This window comes from Micropterus salmoides, unplaced genomic scaffold (assembly GCF_014851395.1).
Source record: "Micropterus salmoides isolate LMB-PRFRI ecotype aquatic unplaced genomic scaffold, ASM1485139v1 Ms_hic_scaffold_9, whole genome shotgun sequence".
NCBI lineage: Eukaryota > Metazoa > Chordata > Actinopteri > Centrarchiformes > Centrarchidae > Micropterus > Micropterus salmoides.
The window spans coordinates 2,915,527-2,937,077 of NW_024044681.1; the positions used below are offsets into that span (position 1 = coordinate 2,915,527).

Consider the following 21,551-nt stretch of genomic DNA (forward strand, 5'->3'; position numbering starts at 1 on the left):
TCCGGTAGATCTCATATAGAGCTGCTGCTCCTCCAACTAATAACTACATGAAAGTTCCAGGTTCGATAAAGAGCGGTGGAATAGTGTGAGCACGTTGAAAGTCCAAAGTTTAAGAGCTTTTCTCTGGTAAATGTTACCATAGAGGGACAGCAGAAAACATAATATATAAACAAAAACACAAAAAGCACTACGGAGCAAAATCCAGAGGCTGCCGTCTGCGGCTCCATCTTGATATTAAATAATGTTGAGTATAATGTTGTGCTGACATTTGGATGATGTCTATAGAAGGCTGGAGGGCGGAGTCATGTGACTACACATGCGGTAGGATGTTTTAAAGGGAAAGTACATGCGCACACACACACACACACACACACACACACACACACACACACACACACTCTATTAACAGGATTAAATAACCAACATGGGAAAATTATGTCGGTTAGAGGCTCTGAATTTCGGTTTCAATTACTTTTCAATTAATCGTCCAGCTCTATGATCCACAATAACACAATGACAAAGTCCCTCTACTCATTTTAGAGAAAAGCTCATTGATTAGGACATAGTAATGTTGATCTACACATTTAAAACCTGAACACATCTGATTGGATTAGAAATGGATTTTTATCTCCATTTATTCTTTATTCAGGTTGAGTTACTGCTGTTTGTCAGAGATCAGCTGTGCTTCTCTGGCCTCAGCTCTGAAGTCCAACCCCTCCCATCTGAGAGAGCTGGACCTGAGTGACAACGAGCTGCAGGATTCAGGAGTGAAGCTGCTGTGTGGTTTTCTGGAGAGTCCACACTGCAGACTGGAGACTTTGAGGTCAGACATTTTTTCCTTCTGTGCTGAGATTAATGTGATGTGAACATTGTGGTGACACTAAAGTGCAGACATAAGTCTGATATACTGATCCACACTGAGTATCTTAGTGCTAAAGTCTATCTATGTTGTAATATCACATGCAAACGTCAATTCCTTGATGAGAAGTTAATGATGTTCTACGATATACTGCAAAGTGGTTCCAGATGAACAAACTTTCATTAAATATAGAAAAATCTAATTTTATAATTTTCAGTAATAAAAATAAAAGGTATTTAAAAGAAGATGCTATTGCAAATTGTATATTAACAATATTGAAATCAACAAAGTTACGTTAGCAAAATGTTTAGGTGTCCCCTTTCTATCAAAACTAGTCCATTATTGTCAGTATTTAAGTCAAGCATGTCATAGTTAAAATTTGTGTGTTGTGTATGTTTTATTTATTCATTTATCATTATTGTTATTTTTTTCAATAATAATTTTGCATAATATCAATTGAAAATCCAGAAGCGAGGTTTTATTATAAGACCTTGGGTTTTTCTTACTTCTCCTGCATAATTCATAAGGTGTATTTTTATATATTTTTATTTGTCTTTGTCCTACTAATATATATAATTTTTTTTTTCTTCTTCAGTGGTTTAGTCCATTGACTGTGGCAGAGCAGTTTATATACAACAAGAAAAATCACTACTGGATAATTCGCTCTGAACCTCTTAAACTCCTGATTTTCAGCTTCTATTCCACATCATGTTTTTTTTTTATAAAACTACATGACTTCAATTAAGAAATAGATAATCTCTATTTCAACTAACTAGACAATAAAAACTATATTGAGGATTTCCCCAAAGTTCATTCTGACATCTTTGGGATCTTGAGTGGAATCTTAATTCAGTTTCTGTGGGTTTTTCATTTCATTTCATTTATTTATTTAAGGACAGTGCACATTAATCAACATTTCTGTAAATGTGCCAGTGTTAGCCAGCAGGCTAATTTTCAACTGTAGTCCATTGGCAAGATGTTATACTAGGCACATAATAGCTTAAAAGAAACAAAAATAATAAAACACATTAAGTCACACAGCAATTGATATACAACAATAAAACATAATGCCATAGCACTGGCTCCATTAAAACATAACATCATAAAACATATAACATATAACCATACATCCATACAACTGTTAGGGCATTAATAAAGTTACCATCTAACCATCTATTTAGCATACATATAACAAAAGTTACACGACAGCTAAAATATAGAGACAGACATACATTATTATTATGAGAGGTGTTCACATTTTTGTATGCTCAAAAGCCAGACCTTAAGATGGTGTGAGAATGTATGGTATGAGGTGGAATTTCTAATATCCACAGGCAATTGGTTCCATAGTTTAGAGGCTCTCACAGAAAAGCATAATTGGCCAAAGGAACTGGACCTACGAGGGACTACACAGTCCCCTCTTAAGGCAGACCTTGTGGTTCTGCTGCTAGATGACTTCTGCTGTATAAAAGTACAGAGTGGTGGGGGAGCCTTCCCATTAATGATTTTAAAGATTAGGCATGCATCACTGTGTTTTAAAATATTTTCCCAATTGAGTAGGTTATAAGTATTAAGAATGTTACAGTGGTGGTAAAGTTGGGGTTTTTTGTCCAATACTTTAAGTGCTTGTTTGTAAAGTGATAAAATAGGCCTTAGTGTTGTACTGCATACCTGGGTCCAGCTTGTCATACAATATGTTAGGTGAGGAATTATCATAGTTGTCATGTATAGCTTTGCTACAGGTGTTGTCAAACAGTTCCTTATATACTTAAAGTTCGCTAGGTTATATTTGGTTATTTGCACTACCTTTCTCACTTGATGTTTAAATGATAGAGTAGAGTCAAGAATAATGCCTAGATATTTGAACTGTGTAACTGTTTGAATGACCTCCCCAGACACACAGACATTGGGTTCACAATGAGATACAGTGTTGCTTTTACTAAAAAACATACATACTGTTTTCTTAACATTGAGATTCAGCTGTGAGCCAGTAAGCCATTTACGTACATGTACCATTGTATCGTTGAGCTTGGCAACAACTTTTCTTTGTGTTTGGCTGCAGAGCATGAGTTTGTATAGATGGAGCCACTGGTGGAGCTGCAGAGTTTAAGAGGTGAAGTTACTACATCTTTACTGAAGTAGCAGCACGTTGTCATTAATATTAATGAGAGCTCTTTTTACCTTTTTTGTATTTTACAGTTTGAAGCTGCATCCTGTTGGGTTCAGGTGTTTGGAGTTTCCATTTTCTAAACTTCTACATTCTAAACCTTCTTCAGCTCTGAAAAGATTGTTACTGCTTTATTCAGATTGGACAGCTGCAGTTTGTCAGAGATCAGCTGTGCTTCTCTGGCCTCAGCTCTGAAATCCAACCCATCCCACCTGAGAGAGCTGGACATGAGTAACAACAAGCTGCAGGATTCAGGAGTGAAGCTGCTGTGTGGTTTTCTGGAGAGTCCACACTGCAGACTGGAGACTCTGAGGTCAGTTCACTGACTCTCTGTTACTATTGTAGATCTGATATGCTTAATTAACAATTGAACCTAATTTCTGTTCCATCCATAAAGTTGTAAATGTCCTTTTGTTCATATTTTCATGTTTCTTGTACTAAATTTAGTCTTGACTTGTGTTTCTTAAAGAAATTGTAGAAAATGGTTAGTCATTAAAGTAAATATGTTTCTAATTTTTGGTAAATGGTCACATCTGTATACAGAAGATCCTCTGAACTAATTTTTTCAACTGATTGTTTACTTGTTGAAGTAGAAATATTTCTTTTTTCTGTTGGTTTCAATGTGTTTTCACAAAGAATTTCTGATCACTGATATTGATCCTTCAGAACACACACACACACACACACACACACACACACACACACACACACACACACACACACACACACACACACACACACACTGGCCTGAGATCACCAGCATGTTATTATCTGTGTTGACATGAATAGGTGTATGAATGTTGTGCTGACATTTGGATGATGTCTGTAGAAGGCTGACATTATGATGATCCACAATAACACAATGACAAAGTCCCTCTACTGATTTTAGGGAAAAGCTCATTGATTAGGACATAGTAATGTTGAGCTCCATATTTAAAACCTGAACACATCTGATTGGATTAGAAATGGATTTTTATCTCCATCATTTATTCTTCATTCAGTTTGAGGTGGTGCAGTTTGTCAGAGATCAGCTTTGCTTCTCTGGGCTCAGCTCTGAAGTCCAACCCCTCCCATCTGAGAGAGCTGCAGCTGATCTACAATGAGCTGCAGGATTCAGGAGTGAAGCTGCTGTGTGGTTTTCTGGAGAGTCCACACTGCAGACTGGAGACTCTGAGGTCACACACCATTTTTTCCTTCTGTGCTGAGATTAATATGATGTGAAAGTTGTGGTGACACTAAAGTGCAGACATAAGGCTGATATTTTACTGATGCACACTGATCTTAATGCTAAATTCTGATTTCTTTTTCAGTGGTTTAGTCCATTGACCATGGCAGAGCAATGTTGAGCTCCAAATTTAAAAGCTTAATAACCATTCAGATACTGTAGCATGAGATCGTTTGATTCTATTTACCATAAAAACCTGGAGGACATAATACAACATCAAAAATCCTCTTCATGCTGCCTTGATATTCTGCAAACAGGTTTTTTCAAAAATGTTTCTAAATGCAGATCTACAGCAAATTGTCAACACGTCTCTCCTCTCAGGTTTTTTCCAACAGGCCCTGAAAATTGCAGTCATTAAGCCACTCTTAAAAAAGAGCAATCTAGACAAGTCACTAATGCAAAATTATAGGCCCATGTCAAATCTCCCATTTTTTAAGTAATATCATTGTAGCATGTCTACTTATGTTTTAATAAACATATGAGAATTAATACCAAATTATGATTTTTAATATTCAGAAAATATTAAGTCATACAGCTTCTTGTTTCGTGGGACACCACCCGAGATTCCGTTTGCCCAGGGTCTCGGGATTCTCTGGGTATCGTTAATAATTATACAATTATTCACTAGTGATTAGTTAGTTAACAATCGCTCAATTATCTTAAATCAATCAATCAGTCTCATATCGAAGGGTTAAATTCTCATGACAGGGACTTGGAGACAGGCAATACACACACAATTCCTTTGATTACAGTGAAATTTATTAACTAACTAAGGTGACATAAAAATGCAGTTAAATATACATCAAAGAAATAAACAATGGCTAAACAATGAGAATGTGGGGTTCTATTATGGGGAGAATCACACGGGCACACGGGCAGTTAATGAACGCAAGCTATGAGTTTTAAGGACTAAAGATAATGGATTAACAGACTATTTAATATCACTGACCACAGAATGCAGGGTTTTTGGTCTTACTGCTTGTTGTTTCTCCCAGCCGGGTTGCTGGTAGGCAGCCTCACGCTGGCTGAGTTCCGTGCGTTCTCGGTTAGGACAGCTTAAAGCCGTCACTTTCTCTGCCAGGGAATTGCTCCGGTCCTTTGTTACTGCTGGCGGGACAAATGGATGGATTCGGCTTCAGTGAGATTAGCTCGACAAATAAAGCTTAAAAAGAACTTGGTCGTTAACAAACAAAAGAAAAGCATTTTGTTGGAAACGAGGGAAAAATCGAGGTCGTGGTGCTTCGTGTGTGTGGCTTGAAAACGAACAAAGGGCCTTTGCTGTGCTGGGTCGAACTTCTTAGGGCGTTGCCGGGAGACGGGGCACGCTGGACGCGTGCCGAAGTGCAGTTGGAGAGAACAAGAACAAGAGAGTACAAGAGCGTGCGAGACAGCGTGGGTCGCTGCTTTTGTCTGTTGGGGTGTGGTTCCCATTTACATTTACTCATTTGGCAGACGCTTTTATCCAAAGCAACTTACATTTGATGAACAACATACAAGCATCAACAGAGCATCAACTACAGATCTACAACTGACAATACATACTAGTAAGAGCAGCAATAAAGACTAGTAAGAGAGGGCAGAGGGCAGTCCTTTGTTCCACTGGGGAGGGCTTGTCTCCGGTTTCCTGAGAGACTGTCTTTCTTTAACTTTTAATATGTCTAATCAAAAATCTATTTGCGCGTATTCAAATCAAATACCTTCCCACAATCAAACCTTAATTGTCAAACGGGTATACCGTTCTTAGTTTTAAGCATTTCATAAAAGGGAAAAAAACTGTTAGTTAAACCTTGAGGTTAGCATTTCCTAGGAATCACATCAAATGAGAGGAACTTAACTAGCTTTCTGGATATATTATACTTGTATAGTGCCTTTCTAGTCTTTTTGACCACTCAAAGCGCTTTTACACCCACATTCATTCACTGAGCCTAAGTGCTGAAACAGAAACTAACATTCACACACTGGTGGAACAGCCACCAGGGGCAATTCAGGGTTCAGTATCTTGCCCAAGGACACTTTGACATGCAGCCTGGGGGAGCCGGGATGGAACCACCAACCTTCCGATTAACGGCCAACCTGCTCTACCTCCTGAGCCACAGCCGCCCCAATTATTGGCTGTTACATGTTCTTAGAGAATATAAACAAGATACACGAATGGCATTAGATTATGGACAAGATAAATACAGAGTGACATTTATACATTAAACGATTTCAGATGATGGCATGTAATACTTATTTTGTCCACTTGGGGGCGCTCAGGTTACATGACAATAGCTTTGATTCACCCTAAAACAACCTCCTTCAGAAAGTGTTGGGAACAAAGCATTGATTACAACAAAATGAATAAAGGTCAGGGATTCTTGAAAATAAAAACACAGCAAAAGTAACTTATTTAGATTCTTTTCAACAACAAATAACACCAACATGGTAACATAACTACTCAAATGGAGTGGAGAGACCTAGTCAAGTAATTAAAAGATTATTTAATTAAACAAGGTAATGCTTTGAGTTTTGAGGAGGCAGTACTCTTTGTTTACACAAAGAGTTCAGGGCAGTCTTTCGGGTGTCCTGGAGTTCCTCACGAATTTACAACTGGGTGTGAAGAGGAAAATATCCTTTGATGTGAGGTAATTAAACAAAGAGGGAGGACGATTGCCATGGTTACGTGTGTGGGGGGCAGTTTAGGGTTTCCTGCCCTCTTTCCAAAAGAGTTTTGATAGGCTGTTTGTAATCTCTGGTTAGTGTTTCTTTGTCATTTTAACAGTCAGGCACCAAGCGTTATCTGGCTGTGACATCAGAGGTGGCAAGTTTTACAATCGAACTGCCCAGAAACAGCACTTAGGGAAAGTAAACTTTTCACCTCTTCCTTTGGGGTCTCTTTAGACATCTGTTGAGAGTTGATATCTCACCTCTCTCTGAGAGAGAGAGAGAGAGAGAAGGAATTTTGAGTCTCCAAATTATTTGATATAAAATGCACAAATCCACACTGTTTGTTCACAACATCATTGAAAAAGCTGTTTTTCAACAGCTTAGTGCTTTTTTGGCACTAAATAACTGTTTTGATGTCTTCTAGTCAGGATTTCGACCACACCACAGCACTGAGACACTTCTTGTTAAGGTCTTCAATGACATCTATTTAAACACTGACGGTGGCAGAATCTCAATCTTAGCATTATTGGATCTCAGTGCTGCATTCAACACGGTCGACCACAACATATTACAAGACAGGCTTGAAAACTTGGTTTGACTTTATGGCACAGTCTTAAACTGGTTTGAATCCTACTTTAAGGACAGGAACTACTTTATGTCTATAGGTAATTACATATCTGAGCAAACAAAACTGACCTGTGGAGTTCCCCAAGGCTCCATTCTGGGGCCTCTTTTGTTTGACATTTATATGCTTCCACAGGCTCAGATTATGAAAAACAACAAAATATGTAACCATAATTGATGATACACAGATTTACATAACCATATCACCAGGGAACTATCCCATACAAGCGCTGAGTAACTGTATTGAACAGGTCAACAATTGGATGTGCCAGAATTTTCTTCAGTTAAACAAATAAAACTGAAGTTATTGTTTTTGGAGCCAAGGAAGAACAATTGAAAGTCAGTGCTCAGCTTCAAAAGGTAATGTTAAGAACCACAAACCAAGCCACAAATCTTGGTGTTGTCATGGACTCCACCTGAATTTAAGGAGCCACATTAAGACATTTACAAAGTCAGCCTACTATCACCTGAAGAATTTATCAAGGATTAAAGGACCTATAGATGGAGCCACTGGTGGAGCTGCAGAGTTTAAGAGGTGAAGTCACTACGTCTTTATTTAAGTAGCAGCACGTTCTCATTAATGTTAATGAGAGCTCTTTTCCCCTTTTTTTATTTTACAGTTTGAACCTGCATCCTGTTGGGTTCAGGTGTTTGGAGTTTCCATTTTCTTCAACTTCTACATTCTAAACCTTCTTCAGCTCTGAACAGATTATTAAACACTGAATGATTTCAAACAGGAACATTGTCTTCTAAAGTTACATCATTTATTCTTTATTCAGATTGTTGGGCTGCAGGTTGTCAGAGATCAGCTGTGCTTCTCTGGCCTCAGCTCTGAAGTCCAACCCCTCCCATCTGAGAGAGCTGGACATGAGTGACAACAACCTGCAGGATTCAGGAGTGAAGCTGCTGTGTGGTTTTCTAGAGAGTCCACATGGTAGACTGGAGACTCTGAGGTCAGTTCACTGACTCTCTGTTACTATTGTAGATCTGATATGTTAACAATTTAACCTAATTTCTTTTCATAACTTCCATCCATAAAGTTGTAAATGTCCTTTTGTTTATATTTTCTTGTACTAAATTTAGTCTGCAGTCACAAAGACTTGTGTTTCTTAAAGAAACTATTGTCCACTGTTAAAGTATATTTACATTTTAGCTGACGCTTTTATCCAAAGCGACCTAACACTTCCTATATATGTCAGAGGTCGCACGCCTCTGGAGCAACTAGAGGTTAAAGTGTCTTGCTCAGGGACACATTGGTGGATGGGTCACAGTGGGGATTGAACCCAGGTCTCTCACACCAAAGACAGGCATCTTATCCATTGCGCCATCACCACCCCTGTAAATGTATATCTGTAATTTTTGGTAAATGGTCACATTTGTATACAATAGATCCTCTGAACTACTATTTGTTTTAAACTGATCAAATTTACTTGTTGAAGTAGAAACACACACACACACACACACACACACACACACACACACACACACACACACACACACACACACACACACAGGCCTGAGATCAGCAGCATGTTATTGATCTGTGTTGACATGAATAGGTGTATGAATGCTGTGCTGACATTTGGATGATGTCTGTAGAAGGCTGACATTATGATGATCAACAATAACACAATGACAAAGACCCTCTACTGATTTTAGGGAAAAGCTCATTGATTAGGACATAGTAATGTTGAGCTCCACATTTAAAACCTGAACACATCTGATTGGATTAGAAATGGATTTTTATCTCCATCATTTATTCTTTATTCAGATTGCAGGACTGCGGTTTGTCAGAGATCAGCTGTGCTTCTCTGGCCTCAGCTCTGAAGTCCAACCCCTCCCATCTGAGAGAGCTGGACCTGAGCTACAACAAGCTGCAGGATTCAGGAGTGAAGCTGCTGTGTGGTTTTCTGGAAAGTCCACATTGTAGACTGGAAACTCTGAGGTCAGACACCATTTTTTCCTTTTTTGCTGAGATTAATATGATGTGAAAGTTGTGGTGACACTAAAGTGCAGACATAATGCTGATATTTTATTGATCCATACTGAGTATCTTAATACTAAAGTCCCTTTTGTTCCTCAGTGGTTTGGTCCATTGACTGTGGCAGAGCAATGTTGAGCTCCAAATTTAAAAGCTTAATATTACAAGAACAATCTCCACTGGATAATTCACTCTGACCTTCTTAATCTCCTGATTTTCAGCTTCTATTCCACATCATGTTTTTAAAGAAATGATAATAAAACTACATGAATTCAATGAAGAAATTATTTATTTATCTCTATTTCAACTATCAGACAGCAACAAATATATTCAGTATTAGCTTTTTCCAACATTGGTATGAAGCTACATGATGCTTATACTGACTGAATAGTATAAATCAGGGGTATTCAATTAGAATTCAAAGAGGTCTAGTTAGAGAAAATTTCCTGAAGCAAAGGTCCAGAACATCAAAAAGGCTAACTTGCGTTATCATTCAGTACCATAACGTATAGTTGTATCAACATATGTTTTAGTCAACAACTGACTGTCAAATCAAATAATATTTCAAGATTTACTACTTACAGTTTTCACATCAACTACTCTAATAATAAATTCTAAATTTAAGTAAACTAAAATAAAGTGCGTAATTTTTATAAAAAATTTAATAGAAAGTGTTGTTTGAAGTGATAAAGTGTAGTCTTAACCAATTTTATAATTAACACTCAACACATCATAACAAATGAACAGTTGTAATGCCTCCTCTTCTCTTTCATTCCCTCTTATAAAGCTACCACTTTTCTACTTTCTCTTGTTCAGTGAGAAATGTGAGCTCTAGTTTGTCCTGCCAGCTAGCATTGGAGATCTATGAGATATTCTGGTTTTGAACTTCCATGGGAGGAATGTAGTCTACATGTAAGAATCTGTACAGTCTTGATTAAAAGCCTCGTGAAATCTCTTTTCCCTTTCGTCTCCTCAATTCGTGTGTGTTTCCAAAACGTCTCTGGTGAGTCTCGCAGACTTAACTCGCAAGCACCGGAATGCACAGATTTGATTGGCTGAGCAGCGTCACGTGAGACAATTGGAGCACATGTCATTGGTCTGTGAGTTTCCTGAGCCACTAAACCAGTACAGTAAATGCTACAAAAGCTGTGCGGGGTAAAATAGAAACGCTCTGTCATGAGGTAGTAATTCTCAATAATAAATCGGCTGTAGGTCGGCGGTCCGGAGAGGACCGTGGCTGGGTCCAGATCCGGACCGTGGTCCACCAATTAGTGACCTCTGGTTTAAAGTGAAGAAGCTTTGATTTGATAACTCCACTATTCCTAAAAGAAATATTGTAGATGTCTTTTGTTCACTTTTCCTCAAAGTTCATCCTGACATCTTTGGGATCTTGAGTGGAATCTTAAATCAGTTTCTGTGGAGGTTTTTTTGTGTTTGGCTGCACAACATGAGTTTGTATAGACGGAGCCACTGTTGGAGCTGCAGAGTTTATGAGGTGAAGTCACTATGTCTTTATTGAAGTAGCAGCACGTTCTCATTAATATTAATGAGAGCTCTTTTTACCTTTTTGTATTTTACAGTTTGAACCTGCATCCTGTTGGGTTCAGGTGTTTAGAGTTTCCATTTTCTAAACTTCTACATTCTAAACCTTCTTCAGCTCTGAACAGATTATTAAACACTGAATGATTTCAAGCAGGAACATTGTCTTCTAAAGTTACATCATTTATTCTTTATTCAGATTGAGTTCCTGCAGTTTGTCAGAGATCAGCTGTGCTTCTCTGGCCTCAGCTCTGAAGTCCAACCCCTCCCATCTGAGAGAGCTGGACCTGAGTGACAACGAGCTGCAGGATTCAGGAGTGAAGCTGCTGTGTGGTTTTCTGGAGAGTCCTCACTGCAGACTGGAGACTTTGAGGTCAGTTCACTGACTCTCTGTTACTATTGTAGATCTGATATGCTTAATTAACAATTGAACCTAATTTCTGTGCCATCCATAAAGTTGTAAATGTCGATTTGTTCATATTTTCATGTTTCTTGTACTAAATTTAGTCTGCAGTCACAAAGACTTGTGTTTCTTAAAGAAACGGTAGAAAATGTCCGCTGTTAGTCGTTAAAGTAAATAAATGTTTCTAATTTTTGGTAAATGGTCACATCTGTATATAGAAGATCTTCTGAACTAATATTTGTTTTAAACTGATCAAGTTTACTTGTTGAAGTAGAAATATTTCTTTGCTTTCTGTTGGTTTCAATGTGTTTTCACAAAGAATTTCTGATCACTGATATTGAACCTTCAGAACACACACACACACACACACACACACACACACACACACACACACACACACACTGGCCTGTGATCAGCAGCATGTTATTGATCTGTGTTGACATGAATAGGTGTATGAATGTTGTGCTGACATTTGGATGATGTCTGTAGAAGGCTGACATTATGATGATCCACAATAACACAATGACAAAGTCCCTCTACTCATTTTAGGGAAAAGCTCATTGATTAGGACAGAGTAATGTTGAGCTCCACATTTAAAACCTGAACACATCTGATTGGATTACAAATGGATCATCATGGATCATTTATTCTTTATTCAGATTGAGTTCCTGCAGTTTGTCAGAGATCAGCTGTGCTTTTCTGGCCTCAACTCTGAAGTCCAACCCCTCCCATCTGAGAGAGCTGCAGCTGAGTAACAACGAGCTGCAGGATTCAGGAGTGAAGCTGCTGTGTGGTTTTCTGGAGAGTCCACACTGCAGACTGGAGACTCTGGGGTCAGACACTATTTTTTCCTTCTGTGCTGAGATTAATATCATGTGAATGTTGTGGTGACACTATAGTGCACACATAAGGCTGATATTATACTGATCCACGCTGCACGCTGAGTATCTTAATGCTAAAGTCTCTTTTCTTCTTCAGTGGTTTAGTCCATTGACTGTGGCAGAGTAATGTTGAGCTCTACATTTAAAAGAAAAAAGAAAAATCTCCACTGGATAATTCACTCTGAACCTCTTAAACTCCTGATTTTCAGCTTCTATTCCACATCATCTTTTTAAAGAAATGATAATAAAACTATATGAATTCAATAAAGAAATAAATAATCTCTATTTCAACTATCAGACAATAACAAATATACTGTATTCACTGTTTGCTTTTTCCAACATTGTTATGCAGTTATATGACGCTTATACTGACTGAACTCCACTATTGCTAAAAGAAATATTGTAGATGTCTCACATTTCCCCAAAGTCCATCCTGACATATTTGGTATCATTGGAAACTTTGGGATCTTGAGTGGAATCTGGAAAAAAGACAGCCAGCCACGAGAGTGAACGCTAGCACGGTTAGCTGCCACTACTCTTGTCAATTTTAACTGGCCACATCGGCATACGATTGGATTATCCGGTGTAGTTGTATGGACTAGCTTACTTGTAACGTTACCACCAGGGCTCCCACCGTCTCAACACCGGCGCTGGCAACAATCTGGATCAACAGAATGTTTTTGTGGTTTGTGCTCTCCTGGACTGCTCTGTCTTTCATGCTGGCTCCAATGACAGCGATACTCCAGTACACAGCAGCTGAGCTCCTGCAGTTACACTTCCACCGTCAGTGTTGCATCATACCTGTTGGAAGTACATCCACCGTGGATCCTGACGGAGTTTTTACATCAACGATTCCAAAGCAATACAATCCATCTGGTCTTCTAATCGTCATCCCCCCAGAAACTCTACACGAAAAGTTGACCAGTATCATAGTCAGCCTAGCCAGGTCAGCTAACGCCAACATCCAGCATGACCATAACAATGCCAGCTTTGGACTATTCAACACCCTCTTTCTAATGGAAAGTGTTCTCTCCTCCAGGATCTTCTGAATTATCGTTTAAGTTTGATTTTCTGTGTCTGACTGAAACATGGCAACAACCTAATGACTTTTCACAGCTTAATGAATCTACTCCCCCTGGGTTTATTTACATCTGTCAACCCCATGACTCAGGCAGAGGGGCAGCTCTCGCCATAATTTACCGCGAGAAGTGGAAAATCTCACCCGTTTCTGTACCTTCTCACGGTTCATTTGAATCTATCTGCATACAACTGAACGGCCCTATTCCAACTATAATGGCCTCTGTCACTCATCCACCCAAGCCCAATACTGACTTTATAAATGAATTCGCTGCTTTTCTCACATTTATCTGCTCACTCTGTCCTAACGTAATACTGCCGGGGGATTTTAAAATACATATGGACAATACCACTAATGCATACACAAGGGAATTTAAATCTTGCATGGACAGTTTTGGATTGGAGCAACATATTCACTTTCCCATTCACTCCAAAGGTCATGTTTTGGACTTGGGTTAATGCTCTGGTGTCACTCCTCATGGTTGCACTGCCGCTGACCTCTCCTTTTCTGATCACATGTTAATTTCTTTTAATGTCAACTTAACACTGTCCAAAATAAAACTGCCACATGTCATTTCATTCATAAATATTAAGGACATTAATTTAAACACTCTCTCTAGTGAAATTGACTGCCTCCCCAGTATAAACAGTTTTTCCAACCCTGATGAACTGGTTTCCCACTACAACAATGGCCTACAAAACATTTTAAATCCTCTGGCTCCTTTAACAACCTGGACTGTTTCCTTCACCCATTCTACCCCATGGTTTACATCAGAACTACGTCAGTTCAAGGTCGTCGCCTGAAATGCCTTTACAAGAAAACTGGACTCGTGCACCAAGAAATGTTAATGTTATTAAATCATATCTCTCTGGCTGCACGCAGTTTATCCAGCTCAAACATTTAGAATCTGAGCTATCCCCTGTCGCTACCGGTGTTCCCCAGGGCTCTGTCCTGGGGCCCCTTCTGTTCATCATCTATCTGCTTCCTTTTGGCCAAATCTTTCGTAAATGTAACTTCCATTTCCACTTTTATGTGGATGACACCTTGCTCTACCTGTCCACCTACCTCCCACCTCCCTCTCTGATTGCCTAACGGAAATCAAATCCTGGTTCTCTTGCAACTTCCTCAAACTTAACAGTGACAAAACCGAGGATCTCCTCATTGGCACCAAATTCACTTTGACTATATCTGACAGATTTTGTCTTACCATTGACTGCACAGTTTCTGCACAGTTTCCCCCTCCGTTCAGGTCTAGAGTCTGAGTGTGATCCTTGACAGCACACTTTCATTTCAAGCTCACATTAATAATGTCACTTGGTCTGCATACTTCCATTTACATAACATTAATCGCCTCCAACCGTCTCTCTCACCCACTAGTACAGCCATTCTTGTTCACAAATTGGTCACATCACGCATTGATTATTGTAATTCTCTTCTCGTTGGTCTTCCACTCAAATCCATATACAAATTTCAACTGGATCAGAACTCTGCTGCCTGTATCATCACCAGAACCCCTTTAATTAATTACTCCTGTCTTTCAGCAGCTTCATTGGCTCCCAGTTAGATACCGCATTGATATCAAGATTCTGCACCGGACCTTCAAGGCCATTCATAACCTCGCTCCTCTGTACCTGAATGACCTCCTTCATATTAACACACCAACCTGTACTCTTAGGTCTTCTTTTTCTATTCACCTCACGGTACCTCCTGCTCGTTTGACCACCATGGGGTTCAGAACCTTCCGCTGCTCTGCCCCTCATCTATGGAACTCTCTTCCACCAGACATCCGCAACATTGACTCTCTTTCCATTTTTAAATCGCGCCTGAAAACACGTCTTTTAAACTGGCATATCCAACGTGATCACTATTTATCAGGTCACAGCAATCTTTGTTTCCAGTTCCAGTGATTTTATGCGCTGTAATTATAGTTGTTAATTTTATCAATTTATTTTTGTACTGTTTTATTATGTTTTGTGAGGTGACCTTGGTGTTCAGAAAGGTGCCTATAAATAAAATGTATTATTATTATTATTACTATTATTATCTTAAATCAGTTTCTGTGGGTTTTTCTTTGTGTTTGGCTACACAACATGAGTTTGTATAGATGGAGCCACTGGTGGAGCTGCAGAGTTTAAGAGGTGAAGTCACTGCATCTTTATAGAAGTAGCAGCACATTGTCATTTATATTAATGAGAGCTCATTTTACCTTTTTTGTATTTTACAATTTGAACCTGCATCCTGTTGGTTTCAGGTGTTTGGAGTTTCCATTTTCTAAACTTCTACATTCTAAACCTTCTGCAGCTCTGACAGATTATTAAACACTGAATGATTTCAAGCAGGAACATTGTCTTCTAAAGTTAAATCATTTATTCTTTATTCAGATTGAGTCTCTGCTGGTTGTCAGATATCAGCTGTGCTTCTCTGGCCTCAGCTCTGAAGTCCAACCCCTCCCATCTGAGAGATTTGGAGCTCAGAGGAAACAACCTGCAGGATTCAGGAGTGAAGCTGCTGTCTGATCTGAAGGAGAGTCCACACTGCAGACTGGAGACTCTGAGGTCAGTAGAGGGTTGGAGTCAGTCCATGCTGGTTTCAGCAGTATTGTACTAAACACAGTTAGTATCAAAGCAGAGATCCAGTATTTCCTGTAAACCTCCAACCTTCTCAGCGGCTGCTTACCTCAGTGAAGCTGTGAGAGGAGAATGGTGACAGGCTTCAGGATTGGACAGAAAGACAGAGAGAGAGAACAGCCAGTGATCATGTGTTTGAGTTGATGTGAAGACGACTGTTGTTGTTGTGTTCATGTCTCCAGGAAATAAAGCTGGATTCCAGCTGACAGCATCACAAGATGTATAGAGACAGTGGTCCTCATTCATCAAACTGTCGGACCATCAAATCTGATCTCAAAGTGTTTGTTCTCTCATTTCAACACTAAACTACTGATCAGTTCATCTTTGTCACAGCTCTGAGATCAGTCTGACTGAAGCCTGCAAATCACTGGCTCTTATTTCAGAGAACCATCATTACATTTAGTAACCATGTGGTCTTTCTACAGACAGAAACCTCTGCTGAAGTCCAGTAAGCACAGCTGATGTTTAGCTGTTCAGTGTTTGTATGAACATGTAGGACCTTTAACATCATATAGATATATCTGTCCATGTGTCTTTAGTTTGGTCCAGATGTTTTTAGAACAGACTCCATATTTACAGATTTGTCCTGTAATATTTCAAAAGTAGATGAAATCTTCAAATGTGACTGAGCCGCTTGTTTTTAACAGCTTTGAGCCCTAACAGCAGTAAATCCATCATTACAGTGAGCAGTGAATATCTCTGTGTCTGCAGTCATGATGCGTTCAGGGACTCTCAGCACTTAATTTCCACTGTGGACTTGAGTGAAACCTGCAGAGTAAACAGACCTGATGCCCAAAGCATCACTAAGGTCTGGTTCAGGACTCACTTGAGTCAGCCCCAACTATAAGCTTTATCAAAGTGGAAAGTCTTAAGCCTACTCTTAAATGTGAGAGCTGAAAGGAAGCTGGATACGCTACACAACCACTCCACTTCTGGTCTGAACAAGACTGAAGTCCCTGCTGGTCTTTATACTGGATGTGCTGCATCACTGACTGACAGCTGATGAAGGAAGTCTCTCTGAGTCAACTCTGATTTATGACTTCTGCTCTCTGTCTTCTTCTCTCATCAGCTGGAGGTGATCTCTGTCAGAGTGTGAGGGATCAGAAAGGTGGTGGTGTTGAGAGAGGATCAGCTGTGTCCTGATGATCCAGAGAGGTTGAAGCAGCAGCATCAGCTTGTGTGTGGAGAGGCTCTGACTGGGCCATGTTACTGGGAGGTAGAGTGGAGAGGAGAGCTTCATCCAGCAGTGACTGACAGAGGAATCCCAACAGTGCTGCAGTCTGAACTGCTCTGAGATCAGCTCCACTGTCAGACACAAAGTCAAGTCCACCATCCTCCCTGTGTGTTCCTCTGGATGTGACAGAGTATCATCAGTGGATCTGGACTGCTCTGCTGCTGCTCTGTCCTTCTACACAGTCTCTGCAGACACACTGAGACTCCTCCACTCCTTCTGCTCCACACTCAGCTACCTCCTCCACTGGACCTCCACCTGGACCTGATTCTGTCTGTTTAATTCATTCAGATGTTCTGAACCCAAAGAGCCTCTGCACATTAGTTCTGTTTCTGAGGACAAAACAGACTTTTCTGCTTTGCTTTCTGTTGCAGCTCCACCTTGTGGATTGATGGTGAATTGCAGTTAATTTCCACAATATATTTCTGACACATTTTGGTGGTTGATGTGAAAAAGCAGCATCCATCCAGCCTGCATGCATTAAGTTCCCTCTCCCGACTTTTCTCTCAGTTTAACAGATAAGTTTGTAACACAGAAACAAGAAGATAAAACCTGTAGAAAGTTTGGATTTAATGGAAGCTTCACTGAGGTCTACAAGCTGATACACCATTCTGACGCCAAACTTCAGTCCCATTGTTATTAATGGAGGATTATATATCTATTAGCTTTTTAAAATACTTCTAGTATATCCCAACAGATTGTGTTGGACACTGGACACCAGAACATTTTAATAACCAGAACATTTTAATAACTTGTTATAACATATGTTTTTCTTTTGAAATGAAATTAATCAATAAAAAAACAATATTAAATACTAACTCCAAACTTTTAATGTCGTCATTAGTGACTAAGATTTTGTACATGTATATTTGCAGGGACGGCACTAGGATTGAAAGGTACAAGGTTGTTTATTAGTCATTATACAGCACAAGGCTGCATAACAAAATGATTTGTAGTTGCTTCATGTTACACACACATCATGTTAAGCTGTGGGTTTTCGGACTCAAATGCAGTATTCAGACTCAGAGATGGAAGTTGGTGAATCAAATCAGGGTTTTATGTACAATATATAGAATGTGCGAAGCAGGATTCAGAGCGGGGGGCGGGGCAGGGACAGCACTATGCTGGGTATCCAGGATGGGGGTAGTCCATAGGGAATGGGCCCAGAGTCCCAGGTGTATGAGAGCAGGGGTGGAGTAGTTGCAGGAGAAGGGCCAGGCTTGGAGATCTGCGGCACAGGAGAACAGGGTTATCTAGATATTTGGCACAATTAATAGTGTAGACTAGAATGGCTTGAACGTGACTGACTGGTAACATGAGTCTGTGATCTGGTGCTGAGTGGAGGCAAGGACCCGGTATAAGAAGCGGATCCTAATGAGGCACCCAGCCTTGTCAGGATGGAGATTGTGGAAGTCAGCAATCAGGGAAGAGTCCAAGACGTATCTGTGGGGCACCCATGACCGTTCCTCAGGGCAATATCGCTCCCAGTTGACCAGATACTGAACACTGCAACCCCGCTGGACATCCAACAGGTGGCGGACAGTGAAAACAGGGTCCCCACCAATGACCCTGGGCAGAGGAGAAGGATGACAGGGAGGACTCAGGGGGCTTGATCTGGGATACATGAAAGGTGGGATGGATACAGTGAGAGGAGGGCAGCTTAAGACGAACGGCACAAGGGTTAATGATAGACAGGATCTCGCAGGGACCAATAAAACGGACTCAACTTTAAGGTTAAGATTCTTAGCATTCAGCCAGATCTTTTGACCCGGACTGTAGTTGGGGACTGGCTGGCGGCGTCGGTTTGCCTGTTCTTGCATTTTGGCTGAGGCGTGAACTAGGGCTCCTGTTTTCTTTCCAGATTCTAAAGCAACAGTGCATCTGGGCCTGTAACGAGGTAACTGCCCGCTCGCGTTCCTGTGAAGGAAACGGAGGGCTGATAACCAAGAGTGCACTGAAAAGGGGACATCCCAGTAGAATAATTGATTAGAGTGTTGTGTGCGTACTCTACCCAGGGAACCCATAGTACTCCAGGATGATGGGCTGGAGGCGGTGATGCAGTGCAGCAAATTCTCCATCTCCTGATTTACCTGCTCAGTCTGACCATTAGTTTGGGGGTGGTATCCGGAGGAAAGGCTGGTTGTGATGCCAAGGGTGAGACAGAAGGCTTTCCAGACTTGATACGAATCGGGGCCCCCAGTCCGACACGATATCAGCAGGCAATCCATGTGACTGGAAAACGTGATTGATCAGGAGATTAGCCGTCTCCTTGGCTCTAGGGGTTTAGATAGAGAAACTTAGAAAAGCAGTCAATGATAGTGAATATGACAGTGTTACCAGAAGAAGGAGGGAGGCCAGTGACAAAGTCAACTGCAATATGCGCCCAGGGACAGCCAGGGACTGGGAGGGGCCGGAGGAGCTCAGAACTGAGCTAAGTTGAGATCTTACTCTGGGCACACACAGAACAAGCAGAGATGAAGGAGTGCATGTGCACACCAAAGGACAAACAGAACAATTGCCTCCTACTGCTACTGTGCTCTGTTCCATATCAATCACATTTGTATATAAAAGGTATATAGAGCACACATATATCTTCTTCCACAATAGCATCATGGAGTCACCAGCCAACAGCCACATTATTGTTTGTTTCGGTTTATTTCATTACTCTTCTGCATATATTATTAACAATTTAACAAACAGGAGTCTTTTGTTAAAAACACAATGTAACATTAACGGGATGAGGTTTAACATGTGATACACTTAAACCACATACACAGAGAACGTCAGAAAACTTTTGGCTTATTCAGACCAATTTGGCAGCGTTGTTTTGGGGAATGGTGTCAGAAAAAGGTACTTATTGGACGGAGGCAGCTTCACGGATGATTCACACTCACAGGCAGCAAAGTCTACAGACTCCACATAGAACGGAAACTACCTCCACTACTGTTGGCAGAACACAACATCCCTGGGTGGACATGAATGAAGGACTGTATTCAATTTAAACCATGCATTAAAAAAGGTTACACTTTGCAGGTATGCCTACAAACAGCCGCTTTTCATGATATACTGAAGAATGTCAAAAATATGGATTTGATGGAAACAAAAACTAATTGGCGGACCACAAGCGCCAATTTGTGCCTCTAAAGGGTCGCAGTTTTTACACTTGAGGGTTTTTCAATATGAGTTCAGTCACAGAAATAAACATGTCACCAAATACAAACTATGAAAAACTGTTTCTGTAAAGGCCCAGGCACACCAGAAACATGGTTCTAGAAGCTGAGTCACTAGTTAGTTGGTGAACTACTGTGACTGGAGAGATCATGCTAAAAAGACAGACAGCTAAGTTAGCTAACTCACAGTAAGCAAGCTTGCTAGCTTTGTCCCTATCTAGCGTGTTCCCACCAGATGCTCTCAGACCTGTTCTCACTTCCAAGTTTTCACATATGGATGTATGATCAAGACCAGTTTGTAACGCACAGAGGAACGCCGTAGCTCAACGCACTGGGGAGCCCGGGTAGGTAGGCCTATATGATATTTAACAGTCTGTGTTTCCTGGGAAACTTTCTCGCACACGGGTAACTTACGTAAAGTGATGAAAGTTGCCTAAGTTACATAAGCAACATTACTTAAGTTACTTAAGTTAACTGATGAACTACCTTTTTTTTCTATTTTAACCAAACCACTATCTTTTCCTAAACCTAACCAAATGGCAACAATCACAACGTTACCACATAATGTTATTTTGAAATTCTAACCAGATGTTGCATAATTATTGACTCTACTTTTGCCCTAAATACCAAAAAACATGAAAAAAGCGGTACCCAGGGCATTAAGAAGCGATGCCAAAGGTCTTGACGAAGGGTTTCAATATTTGATGAGTTGGGAGTGAGAATGTGTTACTGGAATACAAGAATTCAACACTGTGTCTTTTGCACAAAATACATGGTTGTAGAAACATAGTTAGTGAACTACTGTAGGCCTACCTGGAGAGCTTACTACTAACACGCAAGTAATCTGGCATGGTCAGGCATTTTTCTAAACTAGTTTAAGCTCACTAGCTCGGCTGCTAACCTGAAAATAAGAAATTACACACTGACATATATGTAGCATGGCCTCCTGTCTCCTAACTGTGTGTAAAACATAAAACTAGATGGTTTCACACTGCTAAACTACAATAGCTCTTACTATTGGTCACCAATCAATGAGTCTAAGTACTGAACTCATCAAATCCACTGATCGCAACGATTCTATAGGTATTAATTGATTTTGCTGTTGTAAATGATGGTGTGA

General features: G+C 40.2%; 2 protein-coding genes across 2 annotated transcripts in view; one reads left to right on the forward strand and one right to left on the reverse strand.

The window, feature by feature from the left end:
• Positions 1 to 17,126, forward strand: part of LOC119895439 (NACHT, LRR and PYD domains-containing protein 12-like) — a 61,466-nt gene extending 44,340 nt beyond the window's left edge. The window contains exons 9-12 of the mRNA XM_038708574.1: positions 650 to 823; positions 3,166 to 3,339; positions 4,028 to 4,145; positions 17,100 to 17,126. Of these exons, the coding sequence (XP_038564502.1) occupies positions 650 to 823; positions 3,166 to 3,339; positions 4,028 to 4,145; positions 17,100 to 17,126 (493 nt within the window). The remainder of the gene's footprint in view (positions 1 to 649; positions 824 to 3,165; positions 3,340 to 4,027; positions 4,146 to 17,099) is intronic.
• Positions 17,127 to 18,279: 1,153 nt separating this feature from the next.
• On the reverse strand, positions 18,280 to 19,167 carry LOC119896067. Its single transcript, XM_038709550.1, has 2 exons — positions 18,570 to 19,167; positions 18,280 to 18,489 (listed from the first exon to the last, which is right to left on the reverse strand). Exons 1-2 carry the CDS (start codon positions 19,079 to 19,081, stop codon positions 18,381 to 18,383), a joined length of 621 nt encoding a protein of 206 aa, XP_038565478.1. The 5' UTR covers positions 19,082 to 19,167; the 3' UTR covers positions 18,280 to 18,380.
• Positions 19,168 to 21,551: the final 2,384 nt, after the last annotated feature.

What these genes read in the sequence shown, in the direction of transcription:
- LOC119896067 (XM_038709550.1), bottom strand. Translation starts at nt 19,081, where the DNA reads ATGCAAGAACAGGCAAACCGACGCCGCCAGCCAGTCCCCAACTACAGT. An exon ending in ATCACAGACTCATGTTACCA is followed by an intron (nt 18,490 to 18,569) that starts GTCAGTCACGTT and finishes CCTGTGCCGCAG; the next exon opens with ATCTCCAAGCCTGGCCCTTC.